Here is a 25,084-nt window from a genome sequence, read left to right on the forward strand (position 1 = left end):
GCGTGGGAATAGGGCACGGGGACACCACGAGGGAGCATGGCCTGGGCTCCACGTGGGGACCTGGCATGGGACACTGAGCGGGGACACGGCGCAGTCCCCATATGGGGACACATGGGCACGGGGCCACCGCGTGGGGACGCAGCAGGGGGGACATTGCACGGGGACACAGCGAGCCTGACCCCCTCCACCCCCACGGCAGGTGGCAGCCGTCGGGGGGCCACCACCGAGCGCCGTCCCCTGTCCCCCATCCCCTGTCCCCTGTCCCCCGCGCCCCCCGGCCATGCAGGCTGCGCCGCCGCCCGCCCCCGCCGTCACCATGCACCAGGGCTACGCGGCCGTGCTGTGTGAGTACGGGCGTCACCGGGGTGTCCCCACGGGGTGTCCCCATGGGGTGTCCCCACGGGGTGTCCCCTCGGGGTGTCACCTTGCTGGGGGGAGGCTGACGCGGTGCCCGCAGGTGTCCTGGCCGTGCTGAGGCTGGAGGCCGCCGCGCTGGGCGAGTGCGAGCTGGCGCGGCTACTGCAGGACCAGCTGGGCTACGAGAAGCGCCTGCAGTACACGGTACCCGGCCTCCCGGCCTCCCCGCACGCCTCGGGGGGGGGCAGCCTCCGTTTTGGGGGTGCCCGGAGGCCCGGCCTCCTCCCCGCCAGCCCCTTGTGCTCTTTTCCCCGCGCCCTCCATCCCACCCCGGTAGAAGCACTACTTCCCCGTCGGGTACACGCTGCGGGTGCAGTACGAGGAGGTGCTGAGGCCGGCCAACATCACCCGGCTGGTGAGGATGGGGCCGGGACGGGATGGGGACGGGGGCAGAGTGGGGGCGGTGGTGGTGGTGGGATGGGGGTTGGGGGTTGGTGGGTTGGGGTTTTGGGGTTGGTGGTTGGGGTTTGGTGTTTTGGGGCTTGGTCGTTGGGATTTTGGGGTTGGTGGTTGGGGTTGGTAGTTGGGGTTTGGTGTTTTGGGGTTTGGTGGGTTGGGGTTTGGTGTTTTGGGGTTTGGTGGGTTGGGGTTTTGGGGTTGGTGGTTTGGGGTTTGGTTCTTTTGGGGTTGGTGGGTTGGGGTTCAGTGGTTGGGGGTTTGGTGGTTTTTGTGGTTTTGATGGTTTGGGGGTTGGGGTTTGGGGTTTGGTGGTTTGGGGTTGGTGGTTTGGGTATTGGGGTTGATGGTTGGGGTTTAGGGGTTTGGTGTTTTGGGGTTTGGTGGTTGGGGTTTTGGGGTTGGTGGTTGGGGTTTTGGGGTTGGTGGTTGGGGTTTGGTGGTTTGGTGGTTTGGTGTTTTGGGGTTTAGTGGTTGGGGTTTTGTGGGTTGGGGTTTTGAAGATTTAGGGGTTGGTGTTTTGGGGTTTGGTAGTTTGGGGTTTGGTTTTTTGGTGCTTTGGTGGCGGGGAGGCCGCTGCCTCACCCCCCTGACCTCCCCCCACCCCGCAGCGCGCCGGGGCGGCCTCGGAGGCCTCTCTGCGCTACCTCTGGTTCCACGTCAGCGCGCAGGCCGTGCAGCGGCTCCGCGAGGTGCTCCCGGAGCAGCACCCGTCGTGGCCCTACGCCCGCGACCTGGGCCGGCTGCTGGACGCGCTGGGCCGGGAGCACTACGGGCAGTACCGGCAGGTGGGGAGGGGAAGGGTCAGCGCCACCCCGGGGAGGGGAGGGGAGGGAGGGCCGGGGGAGGGCCAAACATCTGGCATTGGTGGTTCAGTGGTAGAATTCTCGCCTGCCACGCGGGAGGCCCGGGTTCGATTCCCGGCCAATGCAAAAATTCCCCTTTTTTTGTTGTTTATTTTTTTGGGGTCAGTGAGGTGTTAACTCTGAAGCCTACTGACGGCCTCCCTGCCCTCCTGCCCCATGGTGGTGGGACGGGGAGCTGCTGCTGGTGGTGGGGGGTGTGGGGTGGGAGGTGAGCACTGGCTCTGCCCCACTGCTGCCCCCCTGCCCCATTGCTGCCCCCCTGCCCCGGGACCAAAGGGATGGGTGCTGTGGGGTGCCCCACATCTGGCATTGGTGGTTCAGTGGTAGAATTCTCGCCTGCCACGCGGGAGGCCCGGGTTCGATTCCCGGCCAATGCAGAGATTTCCCCAAATTTTTTGCCCCCCAATTCCCTAGTGGGGCCACCCAGGTGCTGTTCCCTGTGGGATTTCCCCCCCCAGCACCACCACCACCTCCCCCTGCACCCCACAGCTGTGGGTTTGCGCCCCCTCAGGGTGGCACCACCACGGTCCCCAGCCAGGTGGCATCTGGGGGGGGTGTCCCTGTCCCCATTTTGGGGTGCCCCACACCCAGCACTGGTGGCTGTGTGGGATGGGTCTCAGCTTTTTATAGGGCCGGGCTGTGCCGTGTGGGGCAGGCCTTTGGCAGGCGGTGCTGCCCCAGCCATGTCCCAGTGCTGTGGGGTGCCCAATTTAGGGGGGGAATGGGGATGGGCAGACCCCACACATGGGGCAGGGCCGTGGGCGAGCACCGTGGGGTGCCCCACATCTGGCATTGGTGGTTCAGTGGTAGAATTCTCGCCTGCCACGCGGGAGGCCCGGGTTCGATTCCCGGCCAATGCAGAAATCCCAAAAATTTTTGCCTCATCTCCTTGAGGTGGGGAGACCCCAGGAGCCCATCGCTGCTCCCCCGCACCCCACAACTGCAGATGTGCAGCCCCTTGGGGTGCCCCATGGGGAAAGCTCCAGCTTTGCTATCCCACATGGCCGCGGCGTTAACTCTGAAGCCTACTGACGGCCTCCCTGCCCTTCCCCGCCGCAGGAGGCCCGAGTCCAACTCCCGACAGACACAGCCCCCTCCCTACACCCTTCCCCACCTCCCCCAGACCCCTTTTCACCCCAAAATCGTTCCGTGTCCCCCCAGAGTGACGTGGCGGCGGCGGTGGCCGAGCTGGTGCAGCGGCTGCACAGCGGCGAGCGGCGCCCCAAGGCCGTGCGCCCCAAGGCGCTGCTGGACAACTGCCTGCGGGTGCTGCGGATGCTCTTCCAGGTTCCCTGTGAGTGGGGAAAGAGGGGGCTGGGGGGGGGGTCCTGGGTGCTGCCCCCCCTCGCTGACCCCCGGACCCTCTGCCCAGGTCGGTGGGGAGCCACGGAGAGCGGCGGCGAGGCGGGGAGCAGGCGAGGAGGAGGAGGAGGAGGAGGAGGAGGAGGGTGAAGGGCGTGCTGGGGGGGCTCTTCGGGCATTTAGTGTTCTTTTTTATTTTTCTATTCTGATTTTTTTTTATTCTTTTATACTTTTTATTTTTTATTCCTTCTTTATTTTTTTAATTTTTCTTCTTTTTTATTTTCTTTTTTATTTTCTTCTTTTCTTTCTTTTCTTTTATTTTCTTTTTTCTTTCTTTTCTTTTGTTTTCTTTTTTCTTTATTTTTATTTTTCAATTTCCTTAGTTTGCATTTTATTTTTATTTTAAAATTTCTTTTAGCTCTTTAAAAAATTCCCCCGTTTTTTCACATTTTCCTCCCGTCCCGGTCTCCGTTAACCGCTTGGCGGCGCCCAGCACCGAGCCCGGGCCCCGATTTGGATGGGGGGGGGCCGAGGCCGAAGGGCGGAGCCGCCGCTCCTCTGCCTCTGGGGGTGGATTTAGGGGGGGGACCGGAGCTGCCCTATGGACATCGCGCCCCAGGGACCTCCCACCCCATAGACATCCACCCCTTGGACGTCCCTCCCCTTGGACATCCTGCCCCTATGGACGTCCCCCTCCATTGGCATGCTGCCCCATGGACCTTCTGCCCCATAGACATCCCTCCCCACCATATGGACACCCCCCCACACCCCATGGACAGCCCACCCCATGGGCATCCTGCCCCATGGCCATCCCGTCCCATCAACCTCCCGCCCCCATGGATGTCCCTCCCCATAAACATCCCACCCCATGGACCTCCCGCCCCATAGACATCCCTCCCCATAGACATCCTACACTATAGATGCCCCTCCCCATAGACATCCCACCCTATGGACCTCCTGCCCCATAGACATCCCACCCTATGGCACTCCCTCCCCATGGACCTCCCACCCCATAGCCATCCTACTCCACAGATGTCCCCTCCATAAACTTCCCCCCCATTGCCATCCCTCCCCATTGACGTCCTCCCCCACCAAGACATCCCACCCCATACCCATCCCTCCCTTATGGACCTCCCACCCCATAGACGTCCCTCCCCATGGACACTCTACCCTATGGCCCTACCTACCACCCAATGGACATCCATCCTTATGGATGTCCTGCCCCATAAACCTCCCACCCCATAGATCTGCCACCCCATAGACCTCCCACCCCATAAACCTCCCACCCCATAAACCCCCCACCCCATAGACCACCTGCCCCATAGACCTCCCACCCCATAAACCTCCCTCCCCAGCTCCCAGCCCTTCCAGCTATGGGGCCAGGTGGCACAGGACCTCCTTACGGCACGGTCCCAGTGTGGCCGTGGCCATTTATTGCTCTCCAGCCCCGGGGCCGGGGGGCTGCCCCCTCACCACGGCAGCCTCTGCCCCCGCCAGTCCCAGAAGGTGCCGTTGCTGGAGGCCGAGAGGCCGGCGAGGACGCGCAGGACGCCCTGGGTGCTCTCCTCCATCGTCACCGGGCCCTGCGGGGACAAGGACAGCGGCGCTGAGCCCCCCCGTGCTCACCCAGAAGAGGGCCTGAAGCTCGGCGTCTCATTTTTTTTTTTTTTTTGGAAAAAAATCCATTTTTGGATGCGCAATAAAACGTTTCCATGAGGCCATGGGGCCAGGGAGAGGCCCCCGGCCTCTCCAGCCTTCTTTTGGGGCAGGACGACCCCATCTCGGGGTGGCGATGCCCCCACGGCTGCTTGAGGGGCTGGTGGAGCGCGGGGCTGGGGTGCCCTCTGCTGACACACGGCCCCGCTGGAGATGGGAAAGTAATGCAGGAAATGGGAAAATAATACAGGAAATGAGGAAATAATGTGAGAAATGGGGAAATAACGAGCGGTTCAAAGGAGAACCCGGGACTGTCCCCGTGCTGCGGTGGCGCGGAGCATGTGGGACCCGGGTGGGGAGGGAGGGCCGTGGGGCGAGATATCCACAGGGGCTGTGTCTGTGGGGTGTGATATCCGTGGGGCACTGTGGCTGTGGGGTATGAGAGCCATGGGGTGTTAAGTCTATGGGACACGATATCCATGGGACACGATATCCATGGGGTGCGATATCCATGGGGTGCGATATCCATGGGGTGTGATATCCATGGGGTGTGATATCCATGGGGTGTGATACTCATGGGGTGTGATACTCATGGGGCATGACACCCATGGGGCTCTATGTCCATGGGGTGTGATGCACATGGGGCACTATACCCACGGGGTGCTCTATCCACAGGGTGCTGTATTCACGGGGTGCTATGCCCATGGGGTGTTGTTTCCATGTGGCACGATGTCTCTGGGGCACTATATCCATGGGGTGCTATAGCCAAGGCACACTATGTCTATATGGCACTACATCCATGGGGCATGCCATCCTTGGAGTGCTACATCCATGGGATATGCGACCTATGGGGCGCTATGCCCATGGGATGCTACGATACCCATGGGGTGCTACGTCTATGGGGCCTGGTACCCATGCTGTCTCTCTGCCCCACGATGTCTCTCTGTCCCTGCCCCCATCCCTCACCGCCTCACGCCCCGGCGCTGCCTCCACGTATCCGGGGTCGATGGCCACGCAGAGGATCCCGCTGTCGCCGTACTGCAGCGCCTGGCACTTGGTCAGCATGTTGAGCGCCGCCTGCGGGGACAGCGGTGGGTGAGGACCCTATTGGGGGGCTTGTTGGGGTCACCCCGCACCCCTCCCTGGGCCCGTACCTTGCTGCAGCGGTAGGAGACGTCCTGAGCGTCCCCCCAGGCCGCCGCCACCCCGATGGAGCCCATGGCGCTGGAGACGTTGACCACGGCCGCCCGGCTGCAGCTCAGCCCCTGCCCGCGCCCGGCCTCCGCCGCCTCCTGCAGCAGGGGCAGGAAGGCCTGGGGAGGGCACAGAGTCACCCCCAGGCCTCCACCCCATAATTTTGGGGCCGGGCGGCTTCCCTCCAAGCCCTACCTGTGTGACCTGCAGGGGCCCGACGGTGTTGGTGGCGTAGAGCAGGGCCATGTTCTCGGCCGTCTCGGTCTGCAGCGTGCTGCGGCGCCGCGCGCCCGCGTTGTTGATCAGGAGGCCGAGGCCGGCCCCGCGCAGCTCCTCCCGCACCCGGCCCGCCGCCGCCCCGATGCTGCCCGCGTCCGTCACATCTGAGAGGGGACAGCGCAGGGACACCCACGGGGACACCACAAGGACCTCATGGGGACACCCACGGGGATACCAACGGGGAAGCCACGGGGAAGCCATAGCAATTCCACAAGGACACCCATGGGGACGGCCATGGGGATGTCATGGGGACAACAACATGGGACACCCATGGGGACACCCACTGGGGGTCAACACCACAAGGACACCTTTAGGGAAACCCATAGGGACAACTCCACATGGACACCCACTGGGATACCCACAGGGATATCCATGGGGACACCACTACAAGGACACCCGCGGGGAACCCATAGGGACTATTCCACAAGGACACTCATGGGGACACCCAGGGGACACCCACGGGGACAACACCACAAGGACACCCTTAGGGAAACCCATAGGGACAATTCCACAAGGACACCCCCAGGGACACCCCCAGGGACATGCTGGTGGCCCTGGGGGTTGCCCCAAATCAGCTCCCGGGCACTGAGCAGCCCCGGTTGGGGGGGACAGGATTTTGGGGGACAGGGCTTCGGGGTGCTGGCACCTACCGAGGGGCAGGACCACGAGGTTGGGGGTGCCCAGAGCCAGCTCGTTGAGGGCCTGAGGGAGGAATGGGGCTGAGGGGGCGGCACCAGGAGCCCCACGGAGGAAGGTGTGGGGCAAGCGGTGCCTGCAGCTGCACCCTGCAACCACCACCACCATCCCCACCACCTCCTCCACCACCACCATCCTCAAGACCACCACCACCTCCACCATCCCCACCACCATCCCCACCATCCCCAGCACCTCCTCCATCCCTCCCACCCCCCGTCACGGTGACCCCCCCATGTCCCCACCTTCCCGTCGGGGTCGGTGCAGGCGGCGAAGAGGCGCCGCGGTGGGCTCGGCAGCTCCAGGAAACGTTTGACCAGCCCCAGCCCCACGCCACCGTCACAGCCGGTCACCAGCACGTGCTGGGCTCCGGGCCCCTCCATTGCCTCCCTCCTGCCCCACAGCTGCCCCACGGCTGCCCCACAGCACCGCTGTCACCACCACGCGTCCGCCCCCAAACCCTTGGGAAACGGCCCCGTAATTGTCGGGGTGGTGCCGGGGACGCCCTGGGAGGGGTGGGGAGGGAGCAGCAGCGTCACCCCACGTGGGGAGGGCCCCCACAGCACCCCAAAATTTTTTTTGGGGGGAGACAGGGCCCCCCCCCCGGTTCCAACGGAGGCGCAGACGGGGCTAATTACAGTACAACCTTTATTAATACTGGAATCTTCACAGTGCATTCGTTACTCGTAGCAGTGACTATTTAAATCAAGGGCTCGGGGTGGGGGGGTGGGGGATAGGGGACGTTACCACCAAAAAAAAAAAAAAATAATAAAATAAAATTAAAAATTAAAAAAAAAAAAAAGAGGGGAGAAAAGAAAGAAACGTGGCCGAGGGGGCGGGGGGAAGCGGAGGCGGGAGCACGGGGGGAAATAAATTAAAAAAAAAGAAAGTAAAGGAGCGGGTTAACAACAGCACCAGAAAAGTTACTTCAGTCGAAAGACAATTTTTTTTTTCTCTTTTCCAAGGAATTTTTGCTCTCTGTACAAAATGAGAAGGACTCCCCCCCCCCCGCCCCCAACCCCGGACGTTTGTCACTTGTCATCAGCGCGTGGGGGTCACGACGGGGGGGCCGGGGCCGGGCGGTGGCTACGAGGTTACTCCTAGGCGGGGGCGAGCTATGTACAGGGGGGGCTGGGGCCAGGCTGCGCTGCCCCGGGGCTGGCGTCGCCCCCCGAGGGATGGGGAGGGGGACGGGGATGGGGACGGATGGGTCCTGCGCTGGGGAGGGACTGGGGGGGGAAAGGGTGAAAGGGAGAGGAGGAGGAAGGGCAGGGGGAGGGAGGGAGAAGTTGGGAGAGGAAGAGGAGGGAGCAGAATGGGCTGAGGAAGGGGGAGATGGGGAGATGGAGGGGGAGACTGGAAGGCAAATGGGGAGATGGAGAAGGAGGTGGGGAGGGAGATGGAAGAAGAGATGGGGAGGGAGATGGGAAGATGGGAAGGGAGATGGAGGAGGAGATGGGGAGATGGAGAAGGAGATGGAGGGGGACATGGGGAGATAGGGAGGAGGGGAGATGGAGAGAAATGGAGAGAGATGGAGAGATGGAGGGGGAGATGGGGAAGAAGATGGGGAGATGGAGAGATGGCAAGAAATGGGAGATGGAGAGGGAGATGGAGGGAGATGGAGCAAGAGATGGGGAGGGAGATGGAGGGGGACATGGGGAGGGAGAAAGGGAGATGGAGGGCAACGTGGGGAGATGGGGAGGGAGATGGGCGGGGAGATGGAGCAGGAACAGGAGAGCGCAAGACACGGGCGCGAGACGGGAGCGCACTACGGAATTAACGAAAGGAACCCAAAAATGTGAGGAAGGGAAGAAAAACGAGGCGGGGAAGGGACCAACGCAGGCGGTGACCAGCGTGGTGAGGACAGGGCTGGGGGAAGGGGAGGGGGCGCCGTGCCCTGCTGCGGCCGGGGGTCCCCGCGCCCCCCCTTGGGGCTCCCATCCCCACGCTCCCCGCCGTGTGCCGCCGCTGCCGCCGCGTCCCCGCGGGCACCATCACGATATCCGCGGGGCCGACCTGTCGTTGGTGACGGTCCTGCGCAGGCGCACGCCGCGCCGGATGGCCACCAGCATGTCTTCGGCCGGGGGGTCCATGGCGGGCGCGGGGGGCGGCGCGGGGGTCTCCTCCAGCGCGGTGGGGAAGGGGAACTGCCCCTCGCCCAGGGCGCGGGCGCCGGCCACCAGCTCGCCGATCTTCTCCACCAGGCTGTGCCGGTTGGCGGCCAGCTGCCGGTCCTCCTCATCCTCCTCCTCATCCTCCTCCTCCTCGGCGGCGCCGGTGCCACGCGGCGCCGCGCCGGGGTAGACGGGGATCTCGGCCGCGCCGCCGCCGCCCCACGCCGTGTTGGGGAGGCTCAAGCGCTTGGGCGAGGCTTTGGCAAAATCCACGGGGCCGGGCGAGGCGTCCTCGGCGTAGAACACGCACTCCTCGCTGCCCACCCGCGTGGGGCCGGCGTAGGCGGGCGAGTCGGGCACCGTGGGGGTCTTGACGGGGACGATGGGCGGGCGGATGGGGATGGGGCCGGCGTTGGAGAGCGTGCGGCGCACCGAGGGCTTGGTGGAGGGCGTGCGGCGGATGGTGGCCACCCCCGGTGTGGTGCCGGCCGGCAGGCTGGTGCCGCTGGGCAGCCCGGCGGTGGAGGCGGGGCGCTTGGTCTGGATCATGCGCCGGTAGTTCTGGGCGATGTTGCTGTTGCGCGGGATGGTGGAGGACTTGTCGAAGTCGCTCTGGGGCTCGCACTCCACGTCGCCGTTCACCGAGTAGCAGTCGTAGTCGGAGCCTGCGGGGACCGAGCCGGGGTCACGGGCGGCCCCCGGGCACCTCCGTGTGCCGAGCCACCAACGCGACGCTTCGTGGCCGCACAACGCCATGGCCATCGTGGCACAACGGCCACCACCGGTGCTATTAGCTGTAACTTTGGTGGCCAACTTGGCCCCAAAAAACACCCAAAGGGCCAGGGTCCCCTTGCTTCGCGCTCCCACCATGCGCCACGGCACCGTGCGCACCGATGGGTGCGACCACCACCTCCATGCGCCCTTCCCACCCCCAGCCCCAAATCCACGAGCTGCAGTGAGGTGGCCCCCTCCTCCCCACCCCGTGCTGGTGCAGGGCCAAAGGAATCAGGGCCAGGCTCGTGCCCTCTTGCAAAACAAGAGCGAAGCCTCGCAACGGGAGCGACGCAACCGGGTGGGACCTCGGTGCCCACGCGGGGTGGGGAAGGCAGCGCCTCCTGCTCCACCCTGCTGCCAGCCCAGCGCCTCTCACGCAACACCAGGGGTGCAAACCCAGCCTCAATGCCCCCTCCCCAAAGCCTGGGGATGCTACAAGGCGCCCTCCACCCCACGGGTACCTTGGGAGGGGATGGTGTCCTCGGAGCAGGACGGGGTGGTGGTCTGCGTGCTGTAGCCGCTGGAGTATTGCAGCGAGTCCCGGCTGCTCTTCTGGTGCTCCAGGCTCAGCCCCCGTGTCAACACCATGGCCAGGTCGCTGGCGGCGGGGGACACCTCCTCGCCGTGCTGCGGGGGCGAGGCAGCTCCGTCAGCCCCCCCAAGGAGCCCCCAAAACCACCCCAAGAGCCCAGCACCGCCGCGCTCACCCCCCGGTACCTTGGCGGCGATGGTGGCCGGCGACATTCGGGGTCTGGGGGCGTCCTCGGCGCCCATGCCCGGGTAGGCGCCGGTGGCTGAGCCCACCTCGGCCTCCCGCAGGTGCTCCACGCGGTCCTTGCGCCGCTGCAGGGTGCTGACGGCGGGCTGGTCGTAGGGGCTGGCCTTGGACCAATCCTGCAAGCACCGAGGCACGGGGTGGGCACGGGGCTCGGGCACCGCGGGATGGAGGGGAAGAAGAGGAGGAGGAGGGCGGTGAAGGCTTCAACATGGGGGCCGTGGGGGAGGGAGGACTCACCGAGGTGGGGGAGCTGCACTCGCTGACCGACTGGCACGTCTCCGAGGCCTCCGAGGACGCCGAGCTGGAGGACTTCTGCCGTGCCCCGGGTCCAGGAGCAGCAGCGAGCGCAGGGGGGCAGAGAGCGCACCCGGTGAGCCGGTGCCGTGCCCACCGCACCCGCTCCTACCCCGTGAGGTTCAGAGGGCCCTGGGGCATCCTCGGTACCCAGGATGGGGAAAGCATTTATCTGGGGACTGTACCAAGGGGCTCCCCAAAAGCTTGGGGTGATTAGGACATGGGGAGGGGGCACGGGGTGGGGTTTGTCCCGCAGCATCCCCCACGTTCGCCTCCCAAGTGTGCACCAGGGGACCGCGCCCATTTGACAGATGGGAAAACCGAGGCTGGGGAGCTCCATTTCCCCCTCTCCCCCTCCTCCGCCTCTCCCCGTACCTGGCTGGTGATGTCCGAGGGCATCGGGGAGGGCGGCTTGGAGTAGGCGGCCTCCTGCTGCGAGATGAAGCCGGAGTCGTGCGAGGAGACGCTGGAGAGCCGCGTGCCCGCGCTGGCCGGCTGGGCCAGGCTGCGGTAGCGGTAGGTGGAGGAGGGCGAGCACGTCTGAGCCCCCCCGGACCACGGGAGGCCACCCTTGGCACTGCTGACACTGCTGGGGGGGGCGCGCCGGGGGGCGAGGGGAGCGGGGAGGGCAGAGGAAGGAGAGGAGAGCTTGAGAACAAGGCTTGGCACGCCAGTCCCTTGGGGGTGGGGGTCCCGGGACCAGTCCCTCTGCGTTACTGGGCACCAGTTGGGGACCCCGTGGACCACCGTTGGTCCCCAGGGTGAAGGACGCACCTGCACATGCTGGATTTGCGGGAGCTGGAGCTGCTGGGCGAGGACGGGGGGGTCTGGTAGGACCAGCTGTAGTCGGAGCCCTTCAGGTCCTTGATCACCTGCGGCAAGGAGCGTGTTGGAGCCCCCCCAGGGCAGCGTTTTTCCCCCCATCCCACCCCGTGTCCCCCCCCCCCCCGCTGACCTGCTCGCTGGCGGGGGGCAGCTTGTGGGGCTCGGCGGTGAGCACGGCCAGGTCGTCGATGATGCCCTGCAGGTGGGTGATCTCCCCCAGCATGGTGAGCTCCCCGTTCTGTGCCGGGCCAGGGGAGGGGGCCATCAGCACCTGACGGTGGTGGCGGACCCCCAAAATAACCCCCCCCACCACCCCCCCAGCTCCCCAAAGGCTCACCACCACGGGCTGCAGGAAGGCGATGAAGGTGCAGAAGCGGCCCCGCTCCTCGATGAGCGCCCGGCGCACCGCCTGCTTCTCCGTCTCCTCCAGCAGCAGGTACATGTCGTTGACGTCCTGCAGCGCCGTGTCCAGCTGGGGCTGCAGGTCCCCCTTCCCTGCCGGGGGGACACCGGGGGGGGGACATCAAGCATGGCTGCGTCACGGGCTGGGGGCCCTGACCCGTCCCCTGGGGAGGGTGAGCCACCGAGGGGTGCGGATGGATGGGGACGTGGCCACCCAAATGGGGACACTGCTGGATGGATGGGGACATGGCCATCTGGATGGGGACATCGCCAGCCAAATGGGGACGTGGCCATCCAAATGGGGACGTGGACACCCAAATGGGGACATCACCACCCAGATAGGGACATGGTCACCCAAATGGGGACGTGGCCATCCAAATGGGGACGTGGCCACCCAAATGTGGACATCACTGGCTGGATGGGGACATCACCATCCAAAGGGAGACATCGCTGTCCAAAGGGGGACATTGCTGGCTGGGTGGGGACATGGCCATCTGGATGGGGACATGGCCACCCAAATGGGGACAAGGCCACCCCAGTGGGGACATCACTGGCTGGATGGGGACATCACCACCCAAAGGGGGACATGGCCATCCAAATGGGGACATTGCTGGCTGGCTGGGGACATCGCCATCCATATGGGGACATCGCCATCCAAATGGGGACATGGTCATCCATATGGGGACATCATCATCTGGATGGGGACATCGCCATCTGGATGGGGACATGGCCATCCGAAGGGGGTCATCGCTGTCCAGATGGGGACATCACCACCCTAATGGGGACACTGCCACCCAAATGGGGACATTGCCATCCCCACGGATGCTGGTGATGAGGGGGGGAGGGTGAGCAGGGCAGAGCGCGGATGGACAGACAGACGGACAGACAGACAAAGCCCCAGCAAAAGGGAAGAGCCGGGGGGTGTGGGGGGGGAAGCAGGGATGGGGGGGGGGGACACGGGGGTGACATCTTTAGGGGGGGGTGTCCTTGGCTTTCGCCCAAGGGGGGGGAGGACACAGATAAGGAAGAGCAGAGGTGGGTCGGGGGGGGGGGGGCAGCGGTTCACTTACCCAGCAGCTCTGTGGGGAGGACGCGGAGGGGAGGAGGAGAGGGAAGGAGACAGAGAGAGAGAGAGAGAGAGAGAGCTGTGAAACGCCGGCCGGCCCCCCCTGTGCCCCCCCACCCCGCTGCGACCCCCCCGCTACCTTTGCGAGCCTTCTTCTGCAGCTTAAGCGTGTCCGAGGACTTCTTCTTGATCTCGTGGCGGGCCCGCTTGTACTCTGCGGGCACAGGGGTGGGGTGGGACCGAGCATCCCCCCCCCCCACACCCCAAAAAGCAGCCCCCCCACCCTTAAAAACAACCCCACACACCTTTGGCGTGGTCCTTGTCCAGCTGGTTGGCAGCTTTCTTCCAGTCCTCGATCCTGTCCTGCAGGGGGGTGATCAGGCTCTCCATCAGGGCGCTGCAGCGGGGGCGCGAAAGGAGAAAAGAAGAGGTGGGAACGGAGCCGAGACCACCCCCCTGTGGGGTCTGGGGGGGGGGGAAAAAAAATCCCCGGGGGGGTTCCCGGCTCGCCACCGGGGCACCTACTTGGTGAACTGCCGGAGCTTGGCCTCGATGCTGCGGTGCCGCATGCACATGCGGGTGAGCGCGGAGCCGATGTCCCGCGTGGCCCCTGGGGATGGGGGGGGGGCAGAGAGGGGCTCACTCAGAGCCGGGGGCGACCAGCGGGGTCTGGGGGCTCCCCCCCTGCTCATCGATAGCCCCCGAGGGGCTCCGTGAGCGGCACATTTTGGGGGCTTTGCCAAGGGGCCGCCCCCGTTTGGCAGGCAGAGCGATGTTCACTCTGAAGCCTAATGATGGCCACGGGGGGGCAGCGCCGGCTGAAATCCCTGCCCGGGGGCTGGGCAGCGGGGTGCTGCCTCCACGCACCCCAAAAAAAAACGGGTGAAGCCTCTGAAACCAGCTCTGGTCCCGCAGTGGGGTCTGCAGGGACACCCCACAGCCCCCTCCTCCCCATCCGCCCCCCACACCGCGTCCCCCGGCCACCTCCACCCTGGCGCCTGCAGCACCCCCCGAGCCCCTCGGCGCCCTAATCCCGCTGCTGGGGGCTGGGAGACAAATCTGATTGTGGCTCAAGCCTTCCTCCTCCTCCTCCTCCTCCTCCTCCTCCTCCTCCTCCTCCTCGCCAGCAGCTCCAGATGGCCGGGGTGCCGCCGGCACCATCTGCTTGGCAGCCCAGCGGCGCCTGCGCGGGGGCAGCCCCAGCCTGGGGGGGGGGGACACACACGGCGCCGTGACCCCCCCCGTGCCAGCAAATCCCCCCCTGTGTCCCCCCCAGGTCCTACCTCGGGTGTTGGTGGCCATGTCGGCCACTTTCTGGAAGGCATCCAGGAAGGCGACCGCGGCCAGCACCGTGGTCCTGGGGGGGGGGACAGGGACACCGGTGTCACCCCGCGGGTGGGGTGGGGACGGATCTGGCACCGTGCCCCCCACCGTAACCCCCCCTGCTGAGCGCTCACCTGAGCTGGGAGTGCAGCTTGGTGGCCTTGGAGTTGAAGTCCTCCCAGATGGGGTAGGAGCTCTGCAAGGGGGGAGGCGGCCGTCAGACCCCGCACCTCGGGCACAGCCCCCCCACAGCCTCCCCCTGGGGGGCGCGGGCAGCTCGGGGACGGGCTGGTGGCCAGTACAGGCTGAGCGCTCGCCCCGTCCTCCACCACCCTTTTTCCTGCCCTCCACACCCTAAAATTTCCCCCTTCCAGCCTCGGTCTTTGGAGACCTCATCGCAGGGCCGGGAGGTGAGGCTCAAAGGGACAGGGACAGGGCGCAGGGGCCATCCCGGTGCCATCCCAGTAAAACCAGTCCCAGCGCGAGGCCGTCCCAGTGCCGGGGGGTGTCTTGAGGTCAGTCCCAGCGAGGCCGATCCCGGTGCGAGGCCATCGTGGAGCCACCATCGCGGTGGGGACGGTCCCAGTGCCGTTAATCCTGGTGCCACCTCAGCGAGGCAAGTCCTGGTGCCAACCCGGTGTCACCGTCCCAGTGCCGTGTGTCCCAGCAAAGTCATCCCGGCGAGGCCATCCTGGTGAGGCCGTCCCGGCGAGGCTGTCACGGCGAGGCCATCCGATGGCAGTTCCAGGCTTGTGAAGTCCCTGGAGGTGGCCGTCGGTGCCCTGGTGGCATTTCTGCCCCTTTTGGGGACAGGGCTTGTGCGGAGCGGGGACAGCGCCGGGTTTGGAGACCTCAGGTGCCTCCCTTTCCTCGTGGTCCATCCGGCACGGTCGCAGGGTGCCCCTTGGTGCGTGACATCCATCGGGCCACAGCCACGTCCCCGGGCCACCTCCGTGTCCCGGCCACCCGGGACGGAGCCGTGGGGCTGGTGTCACCGTCCCCATCCCTCTGGGGCACCGGGCGGGAGGAGGACGCGGATGAGGCCAGCAGGGACAAGGACAACGGGGACAAGGACATGCCAAGGTCACCTGGGGACGCCGTGCACAACGGGGGAGCCCCCACGGACAAACCCACCGGCACCGAGACCACCACGGGGCTGCGCTGCCCTCCTGCCTCGAGCCACCAAAGGGGGGGACAAAAAGCCACCGGCGAGCCCCCAAAGCCACCCAAACCAGGTCCCTCCGCCCCGGTGTCACCGCCGCAGGTCCCCGCCGTGCCGGGCACATCACCGCGCTCCACGCCGGCACCGATTCTGTCCCCTGGTCCCGCCGGTGCCCCGGGACACCCACGTGGTGACACCGGCACCGGTGGGGACGCTGCGCCCGGGGGGCCTCCGGTGCGCAGCAGGAGCGCAGCCGAAGCTGCAGCAGGGTTTTTTTCGGTTTTCTGCCCTTTTTTTGGTTATTTTTTTTTTAGCCTCCAGTCAATATCATGGAAACGGAGCCAGCCTGGCCCGCCGGTGCCCAGCAGCTTGGTGAGGGGCTCCTGCCCCCTCCCCAGCGCTGTCCCCATGGGGTTGAGTCCCCACTGCCACCGGCACCGGGATGGTGGCTCGGGGCCACCGAGGGAACGGGGAAACTGAGGCAGGGGCTGCCCAGGAAGGGGGTGAAAGACATCGGGGTGGTGAAGAGGGGGGAGCCCCAAACCCAGCCCCAAGCTTTTGGGGCACGGGAATTTCGGAGGCCGTGGCCAGCTCGGCCTCCCCGTCCTCCCCCGGCACCGCAGCCCCCGGGGGCTTTGGGGTCACCCCGCCACCCGTCCCCGTGCGCCATGGGGATTTTCTCACTGGGGGGCTTCCCCCCCCAAAAAATCCCCCGTTCCCAGCCCCGTGGGGACACGGTTGGCCCCCGAAGGGGTTAACCTCCTCCTCGGCGAGGCTTTTATTTTTTTATCCCCCCTCCCCTGCCTTGGCAATGACAGCATTGTCTGGCCGGGGCTGCAGCAGGGAGCGGGAGGAAGAGGAGGAGGAGGAGGAAGGAGGCAGCTCTCTGCCCCCCGGAGCGCCCAGGGGCAGCAGCCCCAGCGCTGGGGCCGGGCAGCGACCAATTCCGTCCCCCCCCTCAAAAAAAAAAAAAAAATAAAAAAATCCCCATTTTGTTTAAATCGAGCCAAAAAATATATATATAATAATAAAAATAGAGAAATAAAGCTTTTTTTTTTTTTTTTTTTGGGGGGGGGGGAGCACCCAGCCTTGCTCCCGGGGGAGGGGGAAACCCGGGCACACAAAGGTCCCCCCCCCCCCAAAATCGGTGCCAAGCAGGGGGGGACCCGGAGGGGGTCCGGGGTGGGGGATCAGAGGGAGGGGGGGGGGCTCCGGTGGCAACCCCGGGGTGGAGCGGGGACCCCCCCGGTGGGGATAAGGGGCTCGGGGGGGGGATGGGGTGGGGGGGGGCCCTACCTTCATGTCGTTAATGATGGCTTGGAAGAGCCCCCCGAGGGCTCCGCACTCCTTCTCCGCCGTCTCCATCGCGGCGGGCGCTGCGGCTGCCCGGGGCGGGGGGCGCCGCCGGGGGGGGGCGCGGGGGGGGCCAGGCTCGGGATTGGGATCGGGATGAGGCCAAAAAGGTTTTTTTTTTTTTTTTTTCTGGGGGGGGGTTTAAAGGCAGGGGGGGGCTGCGACGGCGGCGGGGCCGGGCCGGGGCTGGCGGCGGGGGGGCGCGCAGGGCATCGCCCCCCCCCCCCGGGCTGTGCGGGGGCCCGGCAGCCCCCCTTGGAGGCGGTGGAGGAACGGGGACAGGGAATGGGATCGGGAATGGGACCGGCACCGGGAATGGGACCGGGAATGGGGCCGGGGAGCGGAGCGCGGAGCCCCCGGGGCGGCGGCGGGGAGCGGGGCGGAGCGGGGCGGGCTCCGGAGCGGCACATGCGCCGCCCGCCCCCCCCCCCCCCCTCGGGGGAGGGTTATGGGGGGGTTTATGGGGTTTTTGGGGTTGGAGGGGGTTGGGGGGAGGAGAGGGGATCCTCGGGGAGGCGTGGGGTTAAAGGGGTGGGGGGAGAGGTCAGCGCTGGGGGGTGGGGGGGGGATATTGGGGACCCCCCCCCCAACCGGGGGTGGCCTCTCCAAGGGGTGGGGGAGGCTCTGGGGGTGTGGGGGGTGTGGGGGGAAAGGGGTTTTGGGGGGTGTTGGGGATGGGGGGTGAGCGGTGGTTTTGGGAAAAGGGGGAGCCAAGGGATGCTCGGGGCTGGGGGGGCTCCCCCAGGGTCTGCCCCACCCGGGGGTCCCACGCCTGGGTGCGCCGCAGGGATCCCCGGGGGGCTCCGTGGCTGCTTTTAGGGTCCTGAGGTTGGGATGTGTGGGAAACCCGCAGGGAGACCCTGCCCCGGGGGTCTGGGGGGGGGGTGACAGCACCGAGGTGCACCCCGAGGGGTGCTGGGGGGGCTGAGCCTGGTTTGGGACCACCAGCAGGGCACGGAGGGGGCTGCTGCCCCTATATCCCCTATCCAGCCATGAAAACAGCCCCAATTTCCTGGTGGCCATGTCCTGGTGGCCGTGTCCCGGTGTCACCACGCTGCTCGGGCCACCACTGGTCACCAACCACCCATAAGGACCAGCTCAGAGCCCCGTGCTCCATTTGGGATTTCTACCCCAAACCCCGACCCCAGTGGGCCCGGCAGCAGTGGGGAACAGGCAGCGGGGCCCCCAATGTCCCCTCCATGCCCCAAGAGGTGGCCGGGGGGCTCGGGGAGGCACGGCCGGCCCGTCCTGCGGGGCTGGCTGTTAAAATTAACCCGCCACCAGCGGGTTTGGGAAGCCCTTTCCCGGGAATGCCAGGAATGTCTTGATCCCGTCCAAAGCAGCCTCGGTGCGGGGCTGCCGGGGAGGGGGGGGGGGAACCCGCTGCCAGAGCCCAGCTCTGCTGTAAACAGGCCGGGGGCCATAAAAACCCTACACATTCCTCCAGCCCCCTCCCCGGGATCAGGTGAGGGCCCGAAACGCACCGGGATGGGGTCAGGGACGCAGCCGTGCCCCAAAAAACGCAGCCCCCCCCCTAAACCCCGGTGCGCGGCGGCCCCTCGGCGCTGCTGGCCGGGGCGCAGCGGCTGCTCGGGGCCAGGAAAATGCCTGTCACCGCGCTGCGGTTTCATGACCACGGCCTGGAAGAATTTCGGCTGCTTTTTCCCCTTCTCGGGGAGAGGAGCAGGAGGAAAAGCCCCGATGTGCCTGCCAGGGAGGGGAGCAGCCCCGGGGCCAGCGTGGCAGGGCCAGAGCGGGGTCCTCCGGGCTAGCGAGAGCCAGGGTTGGGAGGTTTGGGGCTCCTCTTTGGGATGGATGTGTACGGGGAGTTTAGGATGCAAATGGGGAGCCCCAGGTGTGGATGAGGAGCCCTGGATGGGGATAGGGAGCCTCAGATTTGTATGGGGAACCCCAAATCCAGATGGGGAGCCTCAGATGTGGATGGAGAACCCCAGATGTGAATGGAGAGCTCCAGATGTGGATGGGGAACCCCAGTTGCAGATGGGAAACCCCAGATCTGGATGGGGAGCCCTGGATGCAGAGCCCCAGACGGGGATGGGGAAACCTGGATGTGGATGCGGAGTCCCCATATGTGGACAGGGAACCCCAGATGTGGATGAGAAACCCCATATGCGGATGGAGAACCCCAGACGTGGATGGGGAAACCTGGATGTGAATGGAGAGCCCCACGTGTGGATGGTGAACCCCGGGTGCAGATGGGGAGCCCCAGATGCAGATGGAGAACCCCATATGGGGATGGAGAGCCCCAGATACGGACAGAGACCCCCAAATGTGGATACGGGGAGCCCCAAGCAGCAGGCACACCGCAGCGGCCGTGCCAGGAAGGTCAGGACAGGGCTGCTCTGCGTCGCTCTCTTTATTTCGTCGCGGTGAGCTCGTGATAGGAAGGAGGAAGGGATGCGGGGGGCACAGAGCGAGGGGGGCTCTGCCGCACCCGCGCCCGGCGCGGGGTTAAGGCTGCGCTGCTGGCCGTGCCCGGGGCTGGGGGGCTGCGGGGGTCCCGGGGCCGTGGCAGCCTGCGGGTGGGTGCCCGTGCTCGTTTTCCCGGCGGGGAGGACCCCGTTTGCTCCCTCCTTCCCTGCCCCGTGCGTTTCCTCCCCTCCGGTCCCTCTGGCAGGAGGCCGTGCTCTCAGCTGACGGTCACGGGGAAGGCATTAGCGAAGCGGAGGGGAGTTTGCTCGCCCTGCTGCAGGAGAAAGAAATCAGCGCCTTCCCCGCGGCCTCTCCTCCTCCCGGTCACGCCGGGCACGGCCTGGGGGTCCCACCGCATGTAGGCGGCACGGAAGGGGGAAAATCCAGCCCCGCGCCCATCTCCCTCTGCCCTGAAAACCACCGGGTGCTGGGGACCCGCTGTCCCCGTGCCCTTTTTCCCTTAGCCCCAAGCGCTGCAACCGTGCCCACGGGCGGCCGCGCGGGGCTGCTCAGAGGACGCCGCGCCGCTCCAGCTGCTCCGCGCGCCCGGCTCGCTGGTGCCGAGCCTCCAGGTGCTTGTGCTGCACCTTGTCGAAGTGCTGCAGCAGCTCCGTGTAGTCGATGTTGGAGGCCGCCGACCTCTTGGAGCCCGCGCTCGCCCTGCTGCCGTCCCTGCGGGGAGGAAGGAGAGGGTGAGGGCAGGGCACGCCGCGACGCGCGCCCCGGTGCCGAGCCGAGGGGCTGGCACCTTGCCGAGCCCCGCCGAGTCCTCGTGCCCTCCTGCGGAGGCTGGGAGAGGCCAGGACACAAGGGAGGCCACCAGGCACGTCTGGTGCCCAAGGTGGAGGTCCCGGCCTCGCCAAGGCAGTGCCTCAGTTTCCCTGCCTGGCTTTAGGAAAGCCCAAATAAATATCTGCGTGCGGGGATGGCCGCGGGGTGGGAGCAGGACCCCTCGTGCCCAGCACGCTGCCGCCTCCCCATCGTGGCACGGCTTCCCTGGGGAGGGGGCAGCCCGGGCTCGTGGTTATGAAAGCAGCCTCCGGTGTTTGAAGGAATGTAGGTCAGCGTTAATCAGATGCTCAGGCTGTCTGACAGCTCCGATCGCTCCGAAAACCCGGCTGCCACGGCCGAGGGAAGAGAGAGAAGGGGGAAAAAAAAAAAAAAAAAAAAAAAAAAAAAAAAAAAGAGCCCCCCCTTCCCTGCCCCTCCAATTAAAATCAGGGCTGCGGGCTCCAGCTCCAGCTCGGTGGCGCACGGCGGATAAAAGCCAGCCCAGGGGATGAGTTAAAAGCGAAGGAGTGGAGCCGGTGGGGGTCTGGCTCAGAAAACGGCGCATCTCGGGAGCATTTCTCTCCTTTTTTTTTTTTTTTTCTGGGGTTTTGCAAAGGAAGGCAGAGCTTTCATCGTGCGCCATCGCCGGCGAGCAGCCGGCCCTGCTCGTTAGCCGGGGCTTGATGAGTAAAATCCCCCCCCAGCAGCGGCCGGCCACGGCAAAAGGAGCCAGGCGGGAGGCTGCAGCCCCTGGGGAGGGCTCGGGGCTGTCCCTAGTGCATGTCACCGCGGAGGGGACACAAAAGTGGCTGCCAAAAAGCCCCCGGTGAGGATGGCCACCCCCGCCGGCGAGGTGTCACCGTCCTTTTGGGTGCCTGGACGGACAGACGGATGGCCAGCGGCACGGCCGTGGTGGGGACGCTTTCCCAGGCGCCGCCGGGAGCTGCCTTCCCTCTCCGTCAAAACCTCCTCCATGGCTCTGCTGGTTTCCATAGCGACCCCACAAGTGAAATTTTCCATCCCGGATGCCAAATGCCTGCGGATGAGGCGCAGCCCTCCCAGGGTTACCAAATATAGACAAAAAAACCCCGAGCCAGAGCTCCTGGCCACGGGGCAAGGAGCAGCCGCGGCCACCGAGGAGCCGCGGGGCAGGGGCAGAGCGGGGTCCTGGCACGGGGCGTCCCCATCCCATCCCCATCCCCATCCCAATCCCAATCCCATCCCCGTCCTGTCCCCATCCCAATCCCATCCCTGTCCCTGTCCCCATCCCATCCCTGGCACCTACGCGCTCTGCATGAGCTCGGGGTTGGGCACGCACTGCAGCCGGTGGGAGAGGAGCTGGAAGGCGCTGCTCTGGGGCAGCAGCATCAGCAGGCCGTACAGCGCCTTGATCAAGTAGGGGTTGTTCTTCACGTCCAGCAGCTGCAGGCGGAGATCTGCAAGCGGAGAGGAAGAGGATGGAGAGGCGGGAGGGGAGGAAGGAGCTTTGCTTCCAGCCCCGACACCCCCAAGTTCCTCCTGACCCTGTAGAAGCCCCCGGCATCGCACCGTGCCTGCTGCGCTTCCCCTTCCCCGTGTGCCCCACGTGTGTTGGCAGCCTCCAGCCGGGCTCATTTGAGCCCAAGGAGCCCCCCTGCCTGCTCTGAATCTCTGCCCCTAAATATTCCTCAGCCCTGAGCCCGTGCAGTCCCATCCCAGAGCCCTTACTGGGAGTTTTCTTGATGCCCAGCTACTCCTCGGGGTGGTGGCCCCGGGGGAGAAGCAACCCAGGGGCAGCCAAATGCTGGTGGGAGAAAACCCCAGTGGGAAAAACCTCCAGTGGGACAAAACCTCATCAGTAGAACACCCCATGGGTGCAGCACCCAGCGGTGGGGCGCAGCAAGGGGTCAGGCTTTGCCCTCTGACCCCCGCGGGGGCAGGAGCAGCCCGTTTTGTAGGGCTGATCCCGCCGGGCACGGGGCTGCGCGTGGCCCCGGACCCCTCCCCGTCCTTCCTTCCTTCCTCCCGCAGGCTTTTGTTGTGTGCCACGGCCTCTCGCTCCGTTAACCCACATACGGGGGCCGGCTGCCTCCCCGGCGGGCAGCGCGAGCGGCGGGCTGGCAGCACCAGGCCCGATAACTTCTGCTCTATTTATTCGGGCAGCCACGAAGGAGCGGGGAGGGGACGCGCCCGGGCTGCCGGCCCTGCTTCCCACCCCCCTTGAGCAAACTCCAAAAGATGGTCCCGAGCCTCACAGGTGAATATGGGGCACTCGATGAGCTGCACCAGCTTGTCCACCTCGGTGAGGAAGTCCACGGTGACCTCCAGGTCCCCGCTGGGCACGGTGGTTAAGGATGCGCCTTGGGAAGGAGAGGGAGTGGTGGCAGCAGTGGGGGGACCCCAAATATTTGTGGCTTGTGGCCCTGCTGCGAGTTCAGTGGTGGATCCTAATCTTGGATGTGTTTGAGAGCTGCGTGGTGCCACGTGACATGGCTCGGGGTGGGACTGCGGTGGCTGCACAGGGAAATATCCCTTGTGCTCTGGGCACAGGGTGAGCTCACCGCGGTGCCACGGGGCCCACGGGCTGCTGGCTCTGCCGGGACACGTCCCAGGCCCTGAGCACCAAAATCTCGGCTCCACAGCTGCCTCAGAGGGGACTTGACAAGGGCAGGGCATCGGTGTGTCCTCACCCTGCACCAGGCAGAGGTGGGAGCCTCAAGGAAAAGGAGCTGAGGCTGCCTGGGGGCATCGCTGCCTCCCCAGGACGCGATGTGCTTGGAGTCTGCCTCGGATGGGTGGAGGACGGGGGTTCCAAGGTAACATTTTGGGGTGGAAAAAGAGAAGGAAATAAATTATCCCCTCTGCTCGTGTCGCTGGACACGGGGCTGGGAGGCCAAACCCTTCATCCCCCCGGGAGGAAGGAGCCTCCCCTCCTGGGTGGCTGAATCGTGCGCCGTCCTCTTACATCACCAAAAAAAAAATGGGAGAGGGGCTGGGAGGCACCCAGCAAGCACTGCCCCGACCCGTCTGCGCCCCGGCAGAGCCCCCCCCGAAGGATACAATTTCTGGATGAGGTCGTAGGCGTGCTTGTAGTTCTGGGTGAGGAAGCAGAGGGACACGGTTGTCACCGGGTTGTGGCACCAGGACCGGTACAGGCAGCAGAACAGGTTGCGGCTCTCCTGGGGAAAGAGGAAGACAGGGGGGTTAGGAAAGGAGGCCACCAAAACACGGGGGGACACCTCTCCACCCCCCAGCCTGCCTGGTGCTGACGCTACCCTGGTCTTTGGGGTGCCCCCATGGCCACCAGCACTGCTGGCAGCTGCCCCGGGAGCGGCTTTGCAGCGGGAACAGCTGCGGGACCAGCGGGGCCCCGCGGGGTGCTCGCCCCCATCACCTGTCTCCTGGGGAGGTGGCAGCTGCCGCGGTGCTCGGGGGGCCCGAGGAGGGCACGTGGGGCTCGTGATCGGCTTACACGGGGGGATCGGGGGCCCCTTCACGTGCTGGGGGAGAAAAGGGAAACCTGGGGGTGTCCTGGAGGTCCCCGGACTGCACGGGATGTGTGACCCGTGCTCTGCCTCTAGGCACTCGCCCCCTGCCTCAGTTTGCCCGATGTGAAACGGAGCCAGGAGCCCGTACCGGCGTCCTCAGGTCCTTCAGCTGGTTCCTCAGCTGGAAGAGCTCAGAGGAGGTGAGCAGGATGGTGTTCAGGGTGTGCACCATGGTGGAGGCGAACTTGAGGTCCTCTTCCCGCAGCAGGATGTCGGCCATGGAGTGGAAGATGTTTTCTGCGTTCAGAAGTAGACAGAGCTGCCTGTGCGCCGCGCGGAAAACACAAACCAACAGGGGACGGGTGGTTAATGAGCGTGGGACCCCGGCCCGAGCCCACGCACCGCATCCCTCCCGCACGGAGCTCCACGGGTGGCAAACGGGGACACCGGGAGCTGCCACGGGACCACCCGCTGCTGGTCCAGGCAGCGGCGAACCTGGGCATCCCCACGGGGTCAAACATCTCAGAGCCGAAACCCCAAAACCAGATTTTCTCCCGCCTTTGTTGGGATTTGGGGCTTTCCCGTTTTGCTCCGAGCTCCTGTGCCCCCAAGCTGAGGACCCCTGGACCCCTGCCTGCTGCTCTGGGTGCCCTGCGCCTCTCGGGGTCCTGTGGGACGGGGTGGTGGCACCACAATCCCCGATTTGGGGGAGCAGGGCAGGGGGTTGATGGCACCTGAAGCCAACAAGTGGCTCCAGCCTCCCTGCAGCCCCCGCGGGCAGAGGCCAGGGGCTCGTGGCACCCTGGGGAGCCAGGACACAAAGAGCCCCTGCGGATGCTTCCAAAGAGGCCGATAAAGCTGTCCCAGGGGGGTGGAAAATGGGTTTTCTGGCCCCAAAGAGGGGCGTGGAGGAAGAAAGCTGTCTTCCTCGCGGCTCGGCGGAGCGGCTCGGAGCCCCGCGCACCCGGACAAAGCGCTGCTCTGTGAGGGCTTTACATAACCCAACCCGGCCCTCGGGCAGTGCCAAATCAGCTCATTTACCCATTGAGCCCCCTTCTTCTTACATAACCAGTGCCCCTCGGGCACAGGATCGCTGGAGAAGGGAGAGCAACGGGAGAGGGAAGGGCTGGGGGGGAAGGAGAAGGGGAAGGGGAGCACCCCGAGGAGATGGGGACGTGTGCTCTGTGTCCTCCTGGCAGCCAGTGGGGGCTTCCAGAGCCTCCCTGGTGGGGAAAAAAGGGGGCAGCCACTGCCTGCAGTGCTCTGGGTGCCCTCCCCGTGCACAGCCTCTTCCAGAGACGCTTCCCAAGTGCCTGTGTGGGATGTGTGTGCCCAGGGAGAACCCCTTTCCTGGCTGTTTTAACCCAATTTCCCTTCCCCAGGGCGTCCTAAAGGAGTGGGCTGCGATCAGAGGCTCCCAAACGGGGCACATCCAAGCTCGTGCCCCATGGTGACACCAGTTCCTGCCCTGGTGACAACTGGTGGCATCGCCACTGCTGCCCCCCGGGCTCTGTCCCCA

General features: G+C 65.6%; 4 protein-coding genes and 3 non-coding genes across 8 annotated transcripts in view; 4 read left to right on the plus strand and 3 right to left on the minus strand.

Moving 5' to 3' along the window:
• The first annotated feature begins 316 nt into the window (after window positions 1-316).
• IL34 (interleukin 34) lies at window positions 317-3,131 on the plus strand. The gene is made up of 6 exons (XM_032195765.1): window positions 317-344; window positions 458-561; window positions 695-772; window positions 1,425-1,601; window positions 2,841-2,973; window positions 3,052-3,131. Exons 1-6 carry the CDS (start codon window positions 317-319, stop codon window positions 3,129-3,131), a joined length of 600 nt encoding a protein of 199 aa, XP_032051656.1.
• On the plus strand, window positions 1,675-1,745 carry TRNAG-GCC. Its single transcript has one exon. It is a non-coding gene; the product is annotated as a tRNA-Gly (tRNA).
• Window positions 1,986-2,056, plus strand: TRNAG-GCC. Its single transcript has one exon. It is a non-coding gene; the product is annotated as a tRNA-Gly (tRNA).
• Window positions 2,469-2,539, plus strand: TRNAG-GCC. The gene has a single exon. It is a non-coding gene; the product is annotated as a tRNA-Gly (tRNA).
• Window positions 3,132-4,450: 1,319 nt separating the features above from the next.
• LOC116493988 (C-factor-like) lies at window positions 4,451-7,186 on the minus strand. Its single transcript, XM_032195682.1, has 6 exons — window positions 7,049-7,186; window positions 6,761-6,812; window positions 6,027-6,214; window positions 5,792-5,950; window positions 5,604-5,714; window positions 4,451-4,564 (listed from the first exon to the last, which is right to left on the minus strand). Exons 1-6 carry the CDS (start codon window positions 7,184-7,186, stop codon window positions 4,451-4,453), a joined length of 762 nt encoding a protein of 253 aa, XP_032051573.1.
• A 1,292-nt stretch (window positions 7,187-8,478) lies between these two features.
• On the minus strand, window positions 8,479-17,045 carry MTSS2 (MTSS I-BAR domain containing 2). Of its 2 annotated transcripts, none has more exons than XM_032195904.1 (15): window positions 16,838-17,045; window positions 14,514-14,575; window positions 14,340-14,413; window positions 13,582-13,666; window positions 13,362-13,453; window positions 13,196-13,270; window positions 13,061-13,069; window positions 11,926-12,083; window positions 11,719-11,826; window positions 11,538-11,635; window positions 11,139-11,349; window positions 10,707-10,781; window positions 10,409-10,585; window positions 10,153-10,318; window positions 8,479-9,582 (listed from the first exon to the last, which is right to left on the minus strand). In XM_032195904.1, exons 1-15 carry the CDS (start codon window positions 16,904-16,906, stop codon window positions 8,798-8,800), a joined length of 2,244 nt encoding a protein of 747 aa, XP_032051795.1. In that variant the 5' UTR covers window positions 16,907-17,045; the 3' UTR covers window positions 8,479-8,797. The 2 variants fall into 2 exon arrangements, with proteins under 2 accessions (XP_032051795.1, XP_032051794.1); XM_032195903.1 differs by having other exon boundaries at window positions 11,139-11,352.
• A 2,211-nt stretch (window positions 17,046-19,256) lies between these two features.
• Window positions 19,257-25,084, minus strand: part of VAC14 (VAC14 component of PIKFYVE complex) — a 45,750-nt gene continuing 39,922 nt past the window's right edge. Inside the window, exons 15-19 of the mRNA XM_032195906.1 lie at window positions 23,714-23,888; window positions 23,138-23,256; window positions 22,333-22,412; window positions 21,384-21,534; window positions 19,257-19,999 (exon numbers count right to left, since the gene is read on the minus strand). Of these exons, the coding sequence (XP_032051797.1) occupies window positions 19,837-19,999; window positions 21,384-21,534; window positions 22,333-22,412; window positions 23,138-23,256; window positions 23,714-23,888 (688 nt within the window). The 3' untranslated portion in view covers window positions 19,257-19,836. The remainder of the gene's footprint in view (window positions 20,000-21,383; window positions 21,535-22,332; window positions 22,413-23,137; window positions 23,257-23,713; window positions 23,889-25,084) is intronic.

Source organism: Aythya fuligula, chromosome 12 (assembly GCF_009819795.1).
Source record: "Aythya fuligula isolate bAytFul2 chromosome 12, bAytFul2.pri, whole genome shotgun sequence".
Classification (NCBI taxonomy): Eukaryota; Metazoa; Chordata; class Aves; order Anseriformes; family Anatidae; genus Aythya; species Aythya fuligula.

Coding starts and splice junctions, on each gene's coding strand:
- IL34 (XM_032195765.1), top strand. CDS start 317: ATGCACCAGGGCTACGCGGCCGTGCTGT. Junction 1,602..2,840: donor ACTACGGGCAGTACCGGCAG/GTGGGGAGGGGA, acceptor GTGTCCCCCCAG/AGTGACGTGGCGGCGGCGGT. Junction 2,974..3,051: donor GATGCTCTTCCAGGTTCCCT/GTGAGTGGGGAA, acceptor CCCTCTGCCCAG/GTCGGTGGGGAGCCACGGAG.
- LOC116493988 (XM_032195682.1), bottom strand. CDS start 7,186: ATGGAGGGGCCCGGAGCCCAGCACGTGCTGGTGACCGGCTGTGACGGT. Junction 6,215..6,760: donor CCTCGTGGTCCTGCCCCTCG/GTAGGTGCCAGC, acceptor GTCCCCTCTCAG/ATGTGACGGACGCGGGCAGC. Junction 5,951..6,026: donor GGCCCCTGCAGGTCACACAG/GTAGGGCTTGGA, acceptor TGCCCTCCCCAG/GCCTTCCTGCCCCTGCTGCA.
- MTSS2 (XM_032195903.1), bottom strand. CDS start 16,906: ATGGAGACGGCGGAGAAGGAGTGCGGAGCCCTCGGGGGGCTCTTCCAA. Junction 14,576..16,837: donor CCATCATTAACGACATGAAG/GTAGGGCCCCCC, acceptor CCCCCCTTGCAG/AGCTCCTACCCCATCTGGGA. Junction 9,583..10,152: donor GGACACCATCCCCTCCCAAG/GTACCCGTGGGG, acceptor CGGTCCCCGCAG/GCTCCGACTACGACTGCTAC.